At 32.8% G+C, this 18,063-nt stretch overlaps 1 protein-coding gene across 10 annotated transcripts in view; it reads right to left on the reverse strand.

Annotated features, from left to right (window-relative positions):
- Positions 1 to 12,655, reverse strand: part of LOC127738475 (presenilin-2-like) — a 29,012-nt gene extending 16,357 nt beyond the window's left edge. For 2 of the 10 annotated variants that reach the window (XM_052249743.1, XM_052249738.1), the window contains exons 1-7: positions 12,290 to 12,645; positions 7,957 to 8,108; positions 5,472 to 5,683; positions 4,699 to 4,849; positions 4,032 to 4,099; positions 1,226 to 1,446; positions 426 to 524 (exon numbers count right to left, since the gene is read on the reverse strand). In XM_052249743.1, coding sequence (XP_052105703.1) covers positions 426 to 524; positions 1,226 to 1,446; positions 4,032 to 4,099; positions 4,699 to 4,849; positions 5,472 to 5,683; positions 7,957 to 8,088 — 883 coding nt within the window. In that variant the 5' untranslated portion in view covers positions 8,089 to 8,108; positions 12,290 to 12,645. The other 8 variants (XM_052249742.1, XM_052249737.1, XM_052249741.1 and 5 more) reach the window with 8 other exon arrangements.
- Between the last annotated feature and the right edge of the window lie 5,408 nt (positions 12,656 to 18,063).

The following is an 18,063-nucleotide window of genomic DNA, read 5'->3' on the forward strand; positions in this document are numbered from 1 at the left end:
AATTAAGTAAAAGAGACTTTTATCACTTTCTTGGAATACAGTGAACTATGAAGTAGTCAACCATCTTAGACATATAGTAAAATAGTCAATAACTTAATATAAATTTTGGTAAAATCACTGTGTGATATCACATGAACTAAACATCTTTTTCTCTTTTAGAGGTTAACATTTTTGAAATTCGAATGACTTGGTCACATGGTTCAAGCTATTTAAGCTTCTACCAAATAAAAAAGTATGAAATATTCTGAAATGTAAGAAATCTTTTTGCTTCCATCATGTCCATAAATCTCATCAGGAAACAAATTATATATTTACTCCAAGATGCAAAGAAGTTTCTATAACTAATGGTGTATAAAATTTGTGTATTTTCAGGTAAACGCTGGTTAACAACATACAAGTAATAGCCATATTACACAAATACTCACATGAATAAATAAGAGCAGGGAAAATAGGTTCATTTCTTTCTTGGGCTGTTTCTACCAACATTTTCAATGGACCCTTTGGACATAATACTGCTACTAAATCTATAGAATTATACACCAACATATATTTTATAAATAGTTCAAATAACAACTTTCTATGTCATTGCATGTCAGAATGCTGACATGAACATGTTCTAATGGTTTACAGTATTTAAACATAGAAAACATAGCTTCTATGCAAAAAATATTTAAGGAATGACTGTAATATTTTTTCTGTCTATGAAGAAATAACATCAAAAAATGTGGTGCACACTGAATAACCCGCGTAGCGGGTTATTTTAAAGTGTGCACCACATTTTTTATGTTATTATGAATAGACAGAAAAAATATTACAGTCATTTCTTATAATTTAATTCTAAATTCCATTTTAAACATGAGTAAACCATGAAAAAAACGTTGATGACGTCACGGTCACATGACAAAATTATGTCTATGAGCTGATAAACAAAACAACGTCAGCCAATCAGAAGACGCGTTACATCCAAAATTAAATTATTTAACTATGGATTTTAGAATCAAGATTGTGTTGCAACAGTGTTATGATTTTTTTGCTTTGTCCTTTTCAAAAAGAAACGTAAAGTTTACTCAATAAAGTGTGCATTATTTATTGAGGTAATGTCGTAAAGTTGCCACAAAATGTTTGTCATCAACTAATTACTTCAACTGTACACACAGGGTGATTTTTAACAGTAAGTGCTAGAGATTTTGAACGTTTTTTTCAAAAAAACAAGCAAGAAACTTACCCCAAACTACCATAACACCCAATACAGCCCAAGTGGTCCAATCAGGTAAGTATTTAATAAATATCAATGCCATTAAAGCTGATATAACAATGAGATAGGCCTGTTGGAGAAATAATGGACCTTTCCAGTGTATACAGACCATTCCTACCACACCAAAGTTCCACATCAATATAGCCACTGTTATGTAGTCCATAGGTACATTGTAAGCTTGTAGTACCACACTGAAAGTAAATATGATTAAGGAACCAATTTTACAACAGACTTAAAGGAGAAGGTCCGGTAAGGGCTAATTTTGGCCTTAAATTTGAAGTACATCTGATGAAAGAATTTTTTTAACACTTAAGTATCTACTTCAATCTATTAAATTAGTTTTTTGTAAAACATTTGAACTAATTTGGTCTTTAAAGACGCTCAAGTTCAAGCTTAGATATGAAAAATCTATCAAATATGCCATAAAATGTAACTTTACAGATGGTTCTTGTCTAAAATGGAAGTGGCCGCATCCGTGTTCAGTATTAACCTTCATATATGTTATGTAATTGCATCATGTACAACGTATACTTAAATATTAAGACTGAACACAAGTGCAGCCACTTCCATTTCAGACAAAAAATTCGTAAGGGTTCTGCGGAACCCAGTGTCTCGCCTACTTTTTCTGTTAATCGCAGGCTCAACAAAAATGAGGAAGTAAATCAATAAAAATATTCCTCTTGATACTATCTTTTGATTGCAAGAAGCTTCTATCCAAGTTTGGTAAAAATCCAGGATAGTTTATGAATCTAAATGTTTAAAAACTTTAATTGCAGACTGAATGTAATGTTAACTGGAAGAAAACAAAATTTCCTTCTAGATACTAGCATTTGATCATAAACAAGCTTTCTGTCCAAGTTTGGTACAAATCCAAAATAGTATAAGAAAGTTATTAAAATTTTAAAAACTTTAACCACAGAGTGAATGTGTTGTTTCCTGGCAGAAAATCTAAGTCCATTTAAAAATAAAATAAGGAAAAAATGGATTTATTTTTTTACAAAATTTACTTCTTGATACTATCTTATGATCATAAACAAGCTTCTGTCCAAGTTTGGTACAAACCCAGGATAGTTTAAGAAAGTTATTAAAATTTTAAAAACTTTAACCACAGAGTGAATGTAATATTTCCCCGCAGAAAAACTAAGTCCATTTATAAGTAAAATACGGAAAAAATGGAATTTTATTTTTACAAAATTTACTTCTGGATACTATTTTATGATCATAAACAAGCTTCTGTCCAAGTTTGGTACAAACCCAGGATAGTTTAAGAAAGTTATTAAAATTTCAAAAACTTTAACCACAGAGTGAATATTTGTGGACGCCGCCGACGACAACGACGACGATGACGCCGACGGAATGTAGGATCGCTATGTCTCGCTTTTTTGACTAAAGTCGAAGGCTCGACAAAAACGTCTAAAAATTAGCACAAATGTTAAAATTGTGAAGATTTCAGTACTTTTACACAAATAAATGATGCTAGTACCTGATGCACGTGCATTGTATTGTCAAAAACAGCCAATATTTATGTAGAAAAACTATTCTACTTTCTAATAAATAGCGTAAAGACTATATTTTAACAAAGGAGTAGGCCCAGAAAGACCTCTTTTTGGCCCCAAAATACAGCAGTTTTACAAAATTGTTAAAATGTAAATTTTTAGCTATTTATTGGAAAGAAGAATACTTCTGTTACATAAATATGGGCTGTTTTTGACAATACAATGCACATGTTTCGGGTACTAGCATCATTAAGTCATGCTAAATTACTGAAATCCTCGAAATTTTAGCATTTTGGTTAATTTTTAGACGGTTTCCGTCTGAAATGGAAGTGTCCGCATTTGTGTTCATTCTTAATATTTAAATGTAAGTTGTATTTGATGATAATACATAACATATATACAGGTTGAGAATGAACACGGATGCGGCCACTTTCATTTTTGACAAAAACCATCTGAAAAGTGACATATTATGGCATATTTGATAGATTTTTCATATTTAAGCTTGAATTTGAGCGTCTTTAATGACTAAATCAGTTCAAATCTTTCACATAAACTAATTGAATAGACAGAAGTAGACACTTAAGTGTTTAAAAAGTGTCCAAAATCTTTCATCAGATGAACCTGAATTTTGAGGCCAAAATCAGCCCTTACCGGACCTACTCCTTTGTAAATGCTATATTTTGGAGCCAAAAGGGGGTCTTACTGGGCCTACTCCTTTGTAATACAACTATATATATATATATATGTACTTACAATGAAAATACTACATATAATAAATCTGAATAAAATCTACATGTTCAAAGGACAATTAAAGAATTGTTTGCGTTATTTCCCTACAAGGTTAAGTCAAATGGTGAACAGTAAATTCAATAAAATATCAGACAACAATATAAATAACAAACAGGTGAAAATTATCCTTTTTCATATTATCATGATTATGTTTCCTTAACTTGATAAACTGTCCTAAAAAATGACCTGAGGAAATTTGAAAAGAATCTTTGAGGTTTTGCATGATAAACACAACAATCAAGCAAAGTTCTCTTTTATGCACAAATAATACACTCTGATAGTTAAGCTGTAATATATAAAATTCACCACTGTAGTAATTTAAGAATATGACTCTTATTCACCTTGTCTTTACTAATAACCAAACTACTTACCCAAGATAAATTAATAACCAAACTACTTACCCAAGATAAATTAATAACCAAACTACTTACCCAAGATAAATTAATAACCAAACTACTTACCCAAGATAAATTAATAACCAAACTACTTACCCAAGATAAATATATGAGAACAAGAAGAGTAACATTAGAGATGACATAATCAGCCAGCCATGTATAAACTGAAAAAAAACATGTGATAAATATTAATGTATGATGGACGGAACAACCTTATTGGGGACTTCAGATTTGGGCCTTTATTTTTGAGGGAATTCAGGATTTACACTTATGAGGACTCTGGAATTAATGATTAATTTTTCAGGATCTGGATAAAAATGCTTTCTTTTGCAGGAATTCAGGATTCAGCATTTATTTTTCCTGGAATTTCAGGATGACACCCCTCCTACACCCTCAGGAATACATGTAGTTACTATCTATTGCATTGAGATTACTGCTTTTACCACATACAGATCATGGTTGGGCATTTGAGGAACATTTTTATAACAACACGGACACAGTTGACCACTTTAAGTAGACTTGAAAAGTTTCTATTCCAAAATTTAAAGTTTTTATTCCAAAAACAAAGATCTATAATAATATAATAAAGTGAATATAAAGACATTTAATTTTTTTCTTTGTCTCTATATCAGTTTTAAAAGACTAACACCTATCAGTTCTAGAAGGCTTACACCTATCAGTTTTTAAAGGCTTACACCTATCATTTCTAAAAGGCTAAGACCATATATGGCCAAACTAATACAAAATGTTTTTAGTAACTTACCTTATAACATCTATATTTATACAGCAGAAACAGTATTATTGTCATGACAACTATAACCCCCAGTAATATAAAGGCATTAGCTAATGACTGCCAGATTTTAGTCCCCGTATTTGTCTCTGGTTTGTCAGCATCATGAAATGGTGTATAGATCCTGAAAAAGTATATTTGGCATAAAAATGTAAATTAGATAAAAACAAACTTGATAAGGACTGTTCCAGAATTAAATGCATGGGAGGCACTTTTTTATGACCCAACCACACATAAAATACAAATGTTCATTTTACTTATAATTCTTACAAAATTCTAAGGAAAATGCAAATCTAATTATTTGAGTGTCTCCCATCCCCCACCCGATGAATTTTGGAACAGCCCTAAACTAAACAGCTATGCAATGACAAGCAAGAAAATTGTCAAAAGATATACTGCCCATCAGATCATCATTCCTAATTATCTGGTCAAATTGAAAAAAAAAAAACATTTAAGATTTGGAGTCTTAACAACCCATAGCATATTTGAGTTAGAATGGTTAGCATGCAATAAACTTAATTGGATTTACCAACAAAATTTTAACAAGAATACTCAAGAATGGTTTCTAACAATTCTAAGAAATATCGGATTTACATACTTCAAAGTTAATGTTAAATTTGCTTTTTTTCCTCAAAAATGAGTGCTCACAAATTCTTAGTGAAGCTTTCAAGAAATAAAATTTTTTATTACTTCAATATGAAATCAACCATAAAATCTATTTCTTTCCATACTAAAAATAAACTTACAAATAGCCACTTTTCTTTGTGTAGAAATTGACCGAGCTAATGGTTGCCACAACAACCAACATGCAAAGTGTGACTGGAACAAATAACATGATGACATGTTTTGCTCCATAGTAAAACTCTTGTTCTTCTTGTTCCTCCTCCCCACTGGTCCCACTTCTTCTCTGTGACCTTGGCCTCTCTCTGGTACTTTCTCCTTCATCTTCCTCTCTGGGCTAAAAAAACCAGAAACAATGACATCACCAAAATCAAAATGTTCTGCTATTGCTTTAATATATCTTTTAAAAGACCAAAATAAAAACCATGTATTAAGGGTTTCCTCCTTGAAAAATAGGGTAGGAGGTAGAACCTTTTTTGTTACGTTTCAATAACAAAAGTGCACAGAAAACAAAACTTTAGGATAGGCATTTTGAGGCATTAGAAAATTTGGATTGGTGGAGAAATCCTAAATACATGTACAGTATTATATTTGTCTTATGCAGTCAATGAAAGAAATTTACCACAATTTAGTGGTTATATATTATCAAACTTAAGTTTCAACTAAAGATGTACTTGTATTGCTCAATTGACATGTACAACATTTCTCATTAATTTTTAAATATGTTAAAAGCTTTAAAGTAAGGCCATATTTTGAGCTCACTCTGGAGGTGTGAAAAAGGAACAGTTACAATGATTCTGCTAGTACATACTGTTGCTGTCAAAGTTTTAATCTTCTTTTGTAACACAATACCTTATATTTTTAAGACTATAGTATACATCAGTGTGGTTTTTACAGAATCAGTTCTGGTCTCTGTTTGTCTTTTATTCCTATAATATATATCTTCTGGTTGAGAGTCTTCATTCTCCTCCCTGACCAGTAAAATTTCTCCTGGTTGTGCCGTGTGGAGCCAATGAAGACAGTCTATCACTTAACCTTGGTTGCTGTCCCTCTAAGTCTTCATACTCCTCCCTAGTAAAACTTCTCCTGATTGTGTAGTCAATGGAGACAGTCTATCACTTACCCTTGGTTGCTGTCCCTCTAAGTCTGCATACTCCTCCTTAATAAAACTTCTCCTAATTGTGTAGTCAATGGAGACAATCTATCAATAACCCTTGGTTGCTGTCTCTCTAAGTCTTCATACTCCTCCCTAGGAAAACTTCTCCTGATTGTGTAGTCAATGGAGACAGTCTATCACTTACCCTTGGTTGCTGTCCCTCGAAGTCTTCATACTCCTCCTTAATAAAACTTCTCCTAATTGTGAAGTCAATGGAGACAATCTATCACTTACCCTTGGTTGCTGTCTCTCTAAGTCTTCATACTCCTCCCTAGGAAAACTTCTCCTGATTGTGTAGTCAATGGAGACAATCTATCACTTACCCTTGGTTGCTGTCTCTCTAAGTCTTCATACCCCTCCCTAATAAAACTTCTCATGGTTGTGGAGTCAATGGAGACAGTCTATCACTTACCCTTCTAAGTCTTCATACTCCTCCCTAGTAAAACTTCTCCTGATTGTATAGTCAATGGAGACAGTCTATCACTTACCCTTGGTTGCTGTCCCTCTAAGTCTTCAAACTCCTCCCTAGGAAAACTTCTCCTAGTCATAGAGTCAATGGAGACAGTCTATCACTTACCCTTGGTTGCTGTCTCTCTAAGTCTTCATACTCCTCCCTAGGAAAACTTAACCTGGTCATAGAGTCAATGTAGACAGTCTATCACTTATCCTTGGTTGCTGTCCCTCTAAGTCTTCATACTCCTCCCTAGTAAAACTTCTCCTGATTATGGAGTCAATGGAGACAGTCTATCACTTACCCTTGGTTGCTGTCCCTCGAAGTCTTCATACTCCTCCCTAATAAAACTTCTCCTGGTTGTGTAGTCAATGGAGACAGTCTATCACTTACCCTCGGTTGCTGTCCCTCTAAGTCTTCATACTCCTCCCTAGTAAAACTTCTCCTGATTGTGGAGTCAATGGAGACAGTCTATCACTTACCCTTGGTTGCTGTCCCTCTAAGTCTTCATACTCCTCCCTAGTAAAACTTCTCCCGATTGTGGAGTCAATGGAGAAAGTCTATCACTTACCCTTGATTGTTGTGTCTCTAAGTCTTCATACTCCTCCCTAATAAAACTTCTCCTGGTCGTGGAGTCAATGGAGACAGTCTATCACTTACCCTTGGTTGCTGTCCCTCTAAGTCTTTATACTCCTTCCTAGTAAAACTTCTCCTGATTGTGTAGTCAATGGAGACAGTCTAGCACTTACCCTTGGTTGCTGTCCCTCTAAGTCTTCATACTCCTCCCTAATAAAACTTCTCCTGATTGTGTAGTCAATGGAGACAGTCTATCACTTACCCTTGGTTGCTGTCTCTCTAAGTCTTCATACTCCTCCCTAATAAAACTTCTCATGGTTGTGGAGTCAATGGAGACAGTCTATCACTTACCCTTCTAAGTCTTCATACTCCTCCCTAGTAAAACTTCTCCTGATTGTGTAGTCAATGGAGACAGTCTATCACTTACCCTTGGTTGCTGTCCCTCTAAGTCTTGATACTCCTCCCTAGTAAAACTTCTCCTGGTTGTGGAGTCGATGGAGGCAGAAGTGGCCATAAGAGGACTCCTCTCAGTGCTTTGTTCTGTTTCACTTTCACTCATGTGGAAAAGACAGATCTATACTGAAAAGTGACAACAATAATAAACACAACAAATAATTCATACATGTTTTTATGTAAAAGGACAGTCTGTGATCATGAGTAATTGTTACCTAATAATAAAACTACATTTATTAATTATACATGTAATAATTGCATGTACCTATATAAACACCAATATGCATCATGCATGCTATAAGAAATTTATGCTGATAAAACTTTCTATCTTAGATTTCAAACCAATTTCTGAGATAAATACATTTTGCAAATGGTTATTTTATGCTAACAGTATGAAGTTACGATTAATTATTGAAATGATTATAGTTCCTTTGTTTGAAAACTATTTATTAAATTTTTGAGCTCACCGAACAAATATTAAAACAGTATTTGAAATAACTGTCTGGGCAAATTTTAATTTTTTTTTCATATATTAAAGTACTGAGGAGGTCCACTTACATATTTACTCCCCGCTAAAGACAACACCCAAGGTAGTGTTTCAAAAAACACCTCTAATAAAAAACTTCTTTCAAATGTGCATACACATCCTGAAGAGGGAACTTTTAAAATTACTGCTTTTGAAATTTACAGTATTTACAATTTTTACTTCATCTGTACATAATAAATCTTATATTTTACAATGTACATCTTAATTAAACTGATGTAAAAAGAATAACATTAGCCCTAATGTTGATCAATTTATGTTAAGAAGTAGGGGCATTACAGCCCATTTTTACCCCTAAAATATGAAGGCTTTGTAAACACCTTCAAATTTGCATAGAAATATTTTACAGGGATACAGAAAATAAATGAATAAGACTGTATACATTTCAAAGGTATTACATTTTGTAGATTGCAAACATGTGACAATATAAAATTGGAACATTCTTTTGCAAAAATAACAAAAAGAGTTAATTTTTGACTGCATACATGTATATGTTTAAACTTGTTTAAGGAAACATTGATATAAACAAGAAGATGTGGTATGAGTGCCAATGAGACAACTCTCCATCCAAGTCACAATGTATAAAAAGTTAACAATTATAGGTTAAAGTACAGCCTTCAACACGGAGCCTTGGCTCACACCGAACCGCAAGCTATTAAGGCCCCCAAAATGACTAGTGTAAAACAATTCAAACAGGAAAAAAAAACGGTCTAATCTATATAAAAAACGAGAAACGAGAAACACTTATGAACCACAACAACAAACAACAACCACTGAACAAAGGCTCCTGACTTAGGACAGGTGCACATTTGAGAAAGAACAAAATCTTTTATGAGAAGAAGTACAATCCCTTATTTCACATGTTCACTAAATTTGAAGTTGTTTCTAGGATTTGCTTAAAGTTATCCTTTCAAAAATCTATGTAAACATGGCAAAAGTTGATGAAAATAAGGGAAATGTTCAACAGGTGCAGTTTTCACCACAACTTGCTGCCATGCATGGTATACGTAACTCATAAAAGCCAGAAACTCAGTTTTAATTTACTGCTGAGTATTTATTTTTCTACATACATTTTCTTTGTGTAAATCATACATGTATATATAATTATAGGTTTGTAGTTATTTTAAAAATGGTTAATTAAATGATTTAAGATCAAAGTAAAATATATATTCTTAAATATATTTATATATAATTTTATATAAAACGTCTAGATATAAGTCAACCATCTTTCTTACGAGGGTGCTGGATCGTTACGAGTAACGATACCTGTACACAATAAATAAATTATATAAACGCCTAAAAAGTGTACAAAACAACACCAATATTAAAAAAAAGGAAGTATCTATAAATATTTCGGATAACAGATATCCTTCATCAGTAGAATTATATATAGATGGGAAACTCTCAAAAATCTCAATAGATGAAATAATGAAAAAAATGAATTGCACTTTGAATGACTGGGAAAAACAGTGCATTGTGATTTAATATACATTGTATGCATGCATTTTCTTGGGAAAATACCGTAGAGTGGAGTGGCACATGTAAACTATTTGCAATTATAAGTTGGCGTTGGTATGAGAAAGAATATGTGAACTAATGGGAAATAAGCTGAACTATACAAGGGGATAGCATGCCCTAAGTGACTGTAATTTGAATGTGTACTTAGTGCATAAAATATAAGTTAGCTTGTATGTAAGTGAACCATGATTTTTTTGTGAATAGAAACAAAATGGTCAGAAAATGTTTTGGTCACACTTTTGTTACCTGCTACCTTGTTTTATTAACTTTTATTTCAAAAGGACCAGGTAAAAATTAATGTAATATTGATCTCATGGCCTACCTAATGAAAGATCAAAATTAAAAATCATGAACATTTCGAACAATAAATTTTACCTTGAACATGAACATGAAAATTGACTTAACTGGTCTACCATTCAACAGAAATCAGAATTTCAATGACTTATAGCCTGTTATTGTTTATGATACTGAGGATAAAGGTCACGTTCACTTGAAGGTCATGATTATACACATAAAAGTTAACCTTTTTATCATGTTTATAGTAATCAAGGTTGGCCAAAAACTGGTCAATACTAGTATATAAAAATAAAAAAAAGTACACTGCAAAATCCAGTTAAGTTTTTAATTTTCTAAAAGAGAAAATGTATTTGAATTTTATTCATCTAGAGCATACTATGCCTTTAAATTTTCCCTGATACTCAGGTTTGTCTGTACTCTTGAGTAAATTTTGAGGTGAAAATGCAGCCATTTTAGGCAAATGGTCCACATGAACCTTCAAGTACAGGGCTCACACTCCTTCAGAATCTTAGGGAGAAGTGACTTCTCTATTTGAAACTGATAGGGAGAAGTGGTGAGATTTGAAAGAGAAGTGCCTGTTCGCTCGCAGCACTACAATGTTTGGTTTTTACTATAATATAAAGAGCCATCAGTATCCTTTTTATTTATTTTTTGTATTGTTCAATTCAAATCTGAGTCTACAATTAAAGTAACAGTTGTTTCAGTTTATGTCTTTGATAAATAATCATTTATAGTTGCACAATTATATTAGTCCTCTTGTCAGAAACTACCATCTTAATATCTAGCACTAAAAAGAACTTTTGTTATATCAAAAAGGAAAAGAAAGTATCATATATCAATTAAAATTCAATTAAAAAACTATTCTGTTGATCATGCTTATTTAACTCATTGTTTCTCATTAAAAAGTTATTTAAATTTAACAAAGTTTTAAGCAACTTTAATCAATAAAGTGAAACAATGCATATACATGGAAATTTATACATTAAGCAATGAGATCTAACCAAAAGTCTGTTAATGCATGTTAAATGTGTATTTTCCTTTTTGGGATCATTATTTTTCTGTCAGCTGTGTAATTTGTGTGTCTGTAGTTATTATCATAAGAATCCGGATTTTTGTCATAGCTGGTCTGTTTCAGATGAATCAGGCCTCCGATCCTTAGTGTGCACAAATATTTCAATGGCGGACGAAGAAAATTACTAAAATAAATGATGTTTGACAAGCTATTTGGAAAGGAATATGACACTTTTAATGCAATAAATGGATTAAACATTAACTAAGGGCAATTTTCATCACGTTCTAATGAAGAAACAAACTTATTTTGCCGAAAATCAGAATGTTTAGACGTACGCTCTCGAGTAACAAGTACCGGAAGTGATAAAAAGTTGTTTGTATGAAGTAACATACAACCAATCTGTCAAGTCCATGCTTTCACCTCTTTTCTAAAGAAATAAATCGTTTATATCTTTGAATTTCTTTACTTATAAATGAAAAATTACATTATGTCGACTTGGTAAAAATTGAAAATTGCCGATGAAAGCGATTAAAAGCGACTACGGTGAACACTAGGGTGAATAGATATCACTTTTGATGGTCGGGCAAAGAGAAGTGACGGACGGGTAAGCGACTTCTTCGCCTGCTAGCGTGAGCCCTGAAGTATATATACAGCTATGTTGAAAGACATGCATAATTGCAAATTACTATACAAATGGTTTTGGCTCTTAAGAAACCTATCAGATGTCATCTGCTTTTTGCAAAATAGATGAAAATTGATTAATCCATGCAATTTAGGTACTGTGACATTTTACTCTTCTCTGACATGGCTATTTTGATAGTAATCATACTGAAAAAAAATGTGTTGATAAAGTGCATTTAAGCTTCTGGCAAATGGAGAAAATTATGTAATTTATGGTGCGGAAGGAAATTAGTATAAATCCATAAAACCACCAACCTAATATAAATTGAATATCAACAGCACAATTCAATTCAACAGTATGTCCAAACAATCAGTCTGAAAATCAGATATCACTGTTATTTACACGGTTATAGTTTTGTTTACCAATATTTTAAGTGATGAAGAAAAGTGTGTACACGACTGTACGATGCCGAGTATCACGAATAAATTTTTACGTAGAAGAATTGTTCTCGACAAATTAGCCTTTCTGTTTTAAATTCAACATTATAAAAACATGTTTAAATCATGTCTTTTTGACATACTCATCAAGGAAAACATTGTTTTCCTAAATTTTATTTCCTGGTTCAATTATTCTGCTCCCGGAAACGCTTTCTTTTATTCAGGAACGATAATCGACATCTACGAATATGGGTGCAGGTCGTTTCGTAACCTGGTCGTTTCGTAACTAGTCGATTCGTAACTTAACTAGGTCGTTTCGTACCTGAGACGTTTTGTAACCTTATATCAATATATAATAACAATAAGATTAGTAGGTTACGTAAAAAGTAATAAAAAGACTTAGTGATGTATGTGTATATATATATCTATATTTATTTATTAAATAATTGATTGCACATAAATTTACACTTTACAAGTACAGTTTTGCACACATGCAAATAGAACAGAAGAATTTGAATTGTCCATCATCATTTAGATGTACCCCGTCTTTATCAAAGTATTTAGAACTTGATAAGTCGGATTGCGTTCTTAACATCCAATTTTCCAGTCTTCGGATGAAACTGTGACCGATCACAAGTACTTTGGGCTTATTTACTGTTAGTGACATATTTGGCGTTTATAGATGAATGAAAAAGGAGTAAAAAAAAAACTTCTATTATACCATTAAGTGAACACTTGTCACTAACATTTATTTAATTTAACCACGCCTAATAATTTATCAATTTAATTCAAATTAAATTTATTCAAAATATTTCACTACTGATTGCTTTTTTGTGTAGTTATTAAACATGATATATCAGAAATTTTCTCATTCTGGGATAAATACACTCAAAACCAGATGTCCAGTAGTACATTATTAAGGAGGTGTGCTTTTGTTTACGGACCAACTGCTGCTGCTGCTACGGCCCACTAAGACTTTGTTTCATGTTAATACGAGGGTTTTTCGGATGAAAAATCAGGCTTTATGCCAGTATAAGCATGCAAACAAAGGACAACATAGTGATGTATCTGAAAGAAAGAAAAAGAATAGAGTAAGATAAAGTGTTCTTAAAAAAAAAAAAACTTTAACTCCGCCAACGCCGGTCCCAAGCCCGGGTGAAAAAGGAGGAGGGTTATGCAATTGCATGTAAAAGTGAAAAAAAAAGGAGAAAATAATTATTTTTTTCAGGTCGTGTGCCATAGGTCGTGAGCCATTAATCTACTTAATCACTTTACACCTACTGTAATTACTTTTTATTACCTGTCATTAGTTGTCATAAAACCATTAAAGCTGTCACCGAGCGTAATTACAAATTAACCAATTAGCCAATAATTAAAAAGATTTCAAAAAATTTTAAATTAAAAATATTACAATATTGTTATTATTAGATGAACAATTGGATCATTTTTAAATAATAACTTTAACTTTTTCATTTAAACTAATTAATTTAAACTAACACTTTATAACCATATGTAATTACAAAAGGTACGAAACGTCTCAGTTACAAAACAACGTAGTTACGAATCGACCAGGTACGAAACGACCAGATTACGAAACGACGTGCATTCATATTCATATCCTAAGTTCCGACATAAAATTGAAAATTATTTGAACAACAACTTCCTGATATTTTTAATTTGTTGAAATATGAAAGTGTGTGATTCTTAAATACAACCGCCTTAAAGCAGCAATAAAGAAGAATTATAACTAGCCAAAATACTACCTTCGTGGATACGTTCTCGAGGAGATTGAAACCGCGAAATATTTGGATATTACTATCCACAAAGCTTTAAGCTATAAGATATTGAATTAGAATACCGTTGTTCATTAGAGATCTCATAAGTCTCTGTTTTATTTAGAAGTATAATGGTCTAAACACAATTATAATTGGAATTGCACGAACATCCATCGGAGCGATTGGAATGTGTGTCGAAAGAGAAAGCATCTCCTATTAGATGTGACTCTCTAATCCCTTAAATTTAATAGATTCAAAAGTCATATACAAGTAAGTGTCAACGACAGAAACATTACAAAACCGATAATAATGACTGATTGGCTTTAGTGTATCCGTATGATATATGAGAGACTAAAATGGACTAAAATGTCAATAAATGAGATAGTTAAGAAACAGAGACACTGTATGACATGGTGAAGGTCATATAACTTGTTCAGTGATAATATCAGTCTTTTTTTCCACAACCATGTTGGAGTTGGTTTTTGGGTTAATGGCATACGATACATGCAGATACAGGGGCGACAAGGACGTTGCTAACACATGCAATTGTCTCTGAAAAAAATCCTATATGCCTAAATATAACACAAGGTACTTACCTCGCATTTTTGAAAAATGTCACCCGGTCGCGAAATTCCGTTATATTTCGATTTCTCGGTTGTCAACCCTACTAATAAAATTGAGAATGGAAATGGGGAATGTGTCAAAGAGACAACAACCCGACCAAAGAGCAGAAAACAGCCGAAGCCCACCAATGGGTCTTCAACACAGCGAGAAAATCCCGCACCTGGAGGCGGTCTTCAGCTGGCCCCTAAACAAATATGTGTACAGTTTAATGAAAATGGACGTCACACTTAACTCCCAAACATATAAATGAACTAAAATTAAAAAAAACATACATGACTAACAAAGGCCAGAGGCTCCTGACTTGGGACAGACGCAAAAATGCGGCGGGGTTAAACATGTTTTGTGAGATCTCAACCCTTCCCCTCATACCTCTAGCCAATGTAGAATAAACAAACACACAGCAATACGCACAGTAAAATCAGTTTAAAAGAAGTCCGAAAACTTGTTATGCCGTAAATCTAAATTGATTTAACTACACAATGGTGTATAACACGCCTACCTTTGTTGTCGGAATCATTCGTAGCAGGCCTCCTCAAGTATGTCAACCGTAATTATTTCGTCTACCAACAGCCGATTGGAAATATAAGACTCGCAGTAAAAGGTATCTTTCCCTCTCTTTATATATCTCGGTTTCCGATTGGTCAAATTTTATGGGCAGGTCTATTGCTAAAAATAAATGTTTCTTGGAGTTATCTCATTTTATATGTAAAGTCCAGAGAGAGTCTGAATGACATTGATGGAATGGGAAATTTGAGACTAAAAATAGAAACTCGTAACTCATTAGACATACCTCAAATTTTTTTTCACGGAATCTTTTACAAATTTACTGTCTAAATGATAACTTCTATTCAGACAAAAACTGACAGTTTTTTTTTTTGGAAATACTTTTTATAATTAATCATTTACTGCGAGTCTTATATTTCCAGTCGGCTGTTGGAAGACGAAATAATTACGGTTGACATACTTGTGGAGGCCTGCTAGAAATGATTCCGACAACAAAGGAAGGCGTGTTATACACCATTGTGTAGATAAATCAATTTAGATTTTACGGCATAACAAGTTTTGGTGGGGTTGACAACTAGGAAATCGAAATATAACGAAATTTCGCGACCAGGTGACATTTTTCAAAAATGCGAGTTAAGTACCTTGTGATATATTAAGGTATATAGGATTTTTTACAGAGACAAGTGCCTGTGGTTGCTAACGTAAAATGTTATTTTTCGCGACGTCAAACTGTGACATATTGAGAAAAGATGCATTTTCGACTGATTTTAATCATTAGCTTGAAAACGAGTACATAGACCTCTCTTTTTGAAGAGAGAGACGAAAGATACCAAAGGGACATTTAAACCCCTTAGTCGAAAACAAAATGATAACTCCAAACGTAACAAATAATTTGTCAATCAAGAAGTCAAGTTTCTTGATAATGTCAATTTTAGAGTTTTTTGTGTTTTTCAGAGTGATTTTTTACAAAGTACGATTTACCCCTCCCTAAGACCAGACGAACTAAACAAAGATACCAAGATTAAAATTTTGAAGGCCAGACGCGCGTTTCGCAAAAGACTCATTCATGACGCTCGAATTAAAAATATTGAAACGGCCTAAATGAAATACGAAGTTGAAGAGCATTGAGGACCCAAAATTCTGAAGGTTTTGCCAAATACAGCTAAGTTAATATTGATGTACGTTGAACATTTGTTTTATGAAATAGAACAGGACCAATTCTTTCAATTTGTCTTTTACGTTAGAATGAGGAATACTAAATAAAGGGTAGAACAGTCAAATTTTTGATACTATTGCAAGATGAAAGATACTTAGATTGTTACTGAAATTGTATATACTCTAAGAGAACTTAGGATTTTTTTTGTATCCACATCTGATTCACGCCGCCCCATGAATAGGTAGTTTCACAATAACTTTGAAGCCCGGCTTTATCTGCGGCGACAACAACACATTTGTCATGGAGGTTGGACAGGTTCTTTGTAACATTTTGGTCTTTAGAAATTGACATAGCATATTTATTCATAGACCCATTCAGTTTTTTAATTCTGATTTGTATTAACGACATCACAGCCTTAATCCATTTGGAAAGAGTATCTTCGTCTTCTTTCTCGCGTTTAGCCCATTGCCTTGAATAATCCTTGAATGAATCCATCAGTGTTGTGAAGTTGTGTTTCCAATCGACGGATTTAGGCTCACGATATTTCAGGCGTTTGGGTAGTAGGAACACATTTCGCAGTGAAGTGTTATTGACAATTTGACATTTTGCTTAATAATGTATGAAGAATATTTGTACCAGTTTTTATGAACAAATTACAGATGGATTTTGTTTAAATAAGATAAATGTACAGCAAAAATGTCCTTTTTTTTTCTTTTATCATAAAAATTTAATAAAAAAAAATATTTTTAAAAGAAATCTTTCACAAATTTAGAGCTTTTTTATGTTAAGAAAATAGTCTTAATATTTAAAAAAAATTCCGCGTGTGTGTATCTTTTGTGAAACAAAAAAGCTAAGTATGTCTGTCCAGAGGATAGAAAGGTAAAAATTAAATCGATAATTTTAAGGAAATTTCTCACATTCGACCCACTTTATATCTAAAAGTAGCACCTGGAGGTATATTTTTTATTACACATTTGAATTGAATATGTGAAAAAATAGCTCATCTGCAAATTGTAGTAAAAAAACACCGTCGGATCAAAACTGTATCGTATGCCCATAAGAGTATACCGCCATAATGAAAACAAGATTTTGTATATCTTATGTCAAATGTTATATGTATACATGTATATGCTATGGGCAAATTTTGTCATAGAATCTAGTTTTCAGTGCTGTGGTGTTTCAACTCCCTCAGATAAAGTTGGTCTTGGATGAATTTGGCTATTTTTAGGTCCATTTTGGTCATATAGCTCTTCAACTGTTTCAGTTCTTATACATCATTGGCTTTCAAATATTCGGCTTTGAGCATTCCTTATGAGGTTAAATCCAGAAAGCATTCGGACGCATGTAATTCATAAACTTGTCTATCAGCATAATTAAAAAAAGATTTAGATATGGAGTAGATATTCTCTCAGATATTTTTGATGAGTTTTTTACAACCACTGGGCCAATGTCATTACTGATGGATGTTTCGTCTCCAATGTTATCGTCAGCCAAGACATGAGGCATCATTCATGGGATAATGTTCTGTAATATACTGTTGATGTAATTCTGAAAATAATTTAAAACACTAAGTATAAAAAAGAAAATGGGGG

Source organism: Mytilus californianus, unplaced genomic scaffold (genome assembly GCF_021869535.1).
Source record: "Mytilus californianus isolate M0D057914Y unplaced genomic scaffold, xbMytCali1.0.p SCAF_4, whole genome shotgun sequence".
Classification (NCBI taxonomy): domain Eukaryota; kingdom Metazoa; phylum Mollusca; class Bivalvia; order Mytilida; family Mytilidae; genus Mytilus; species Mytilus californianus.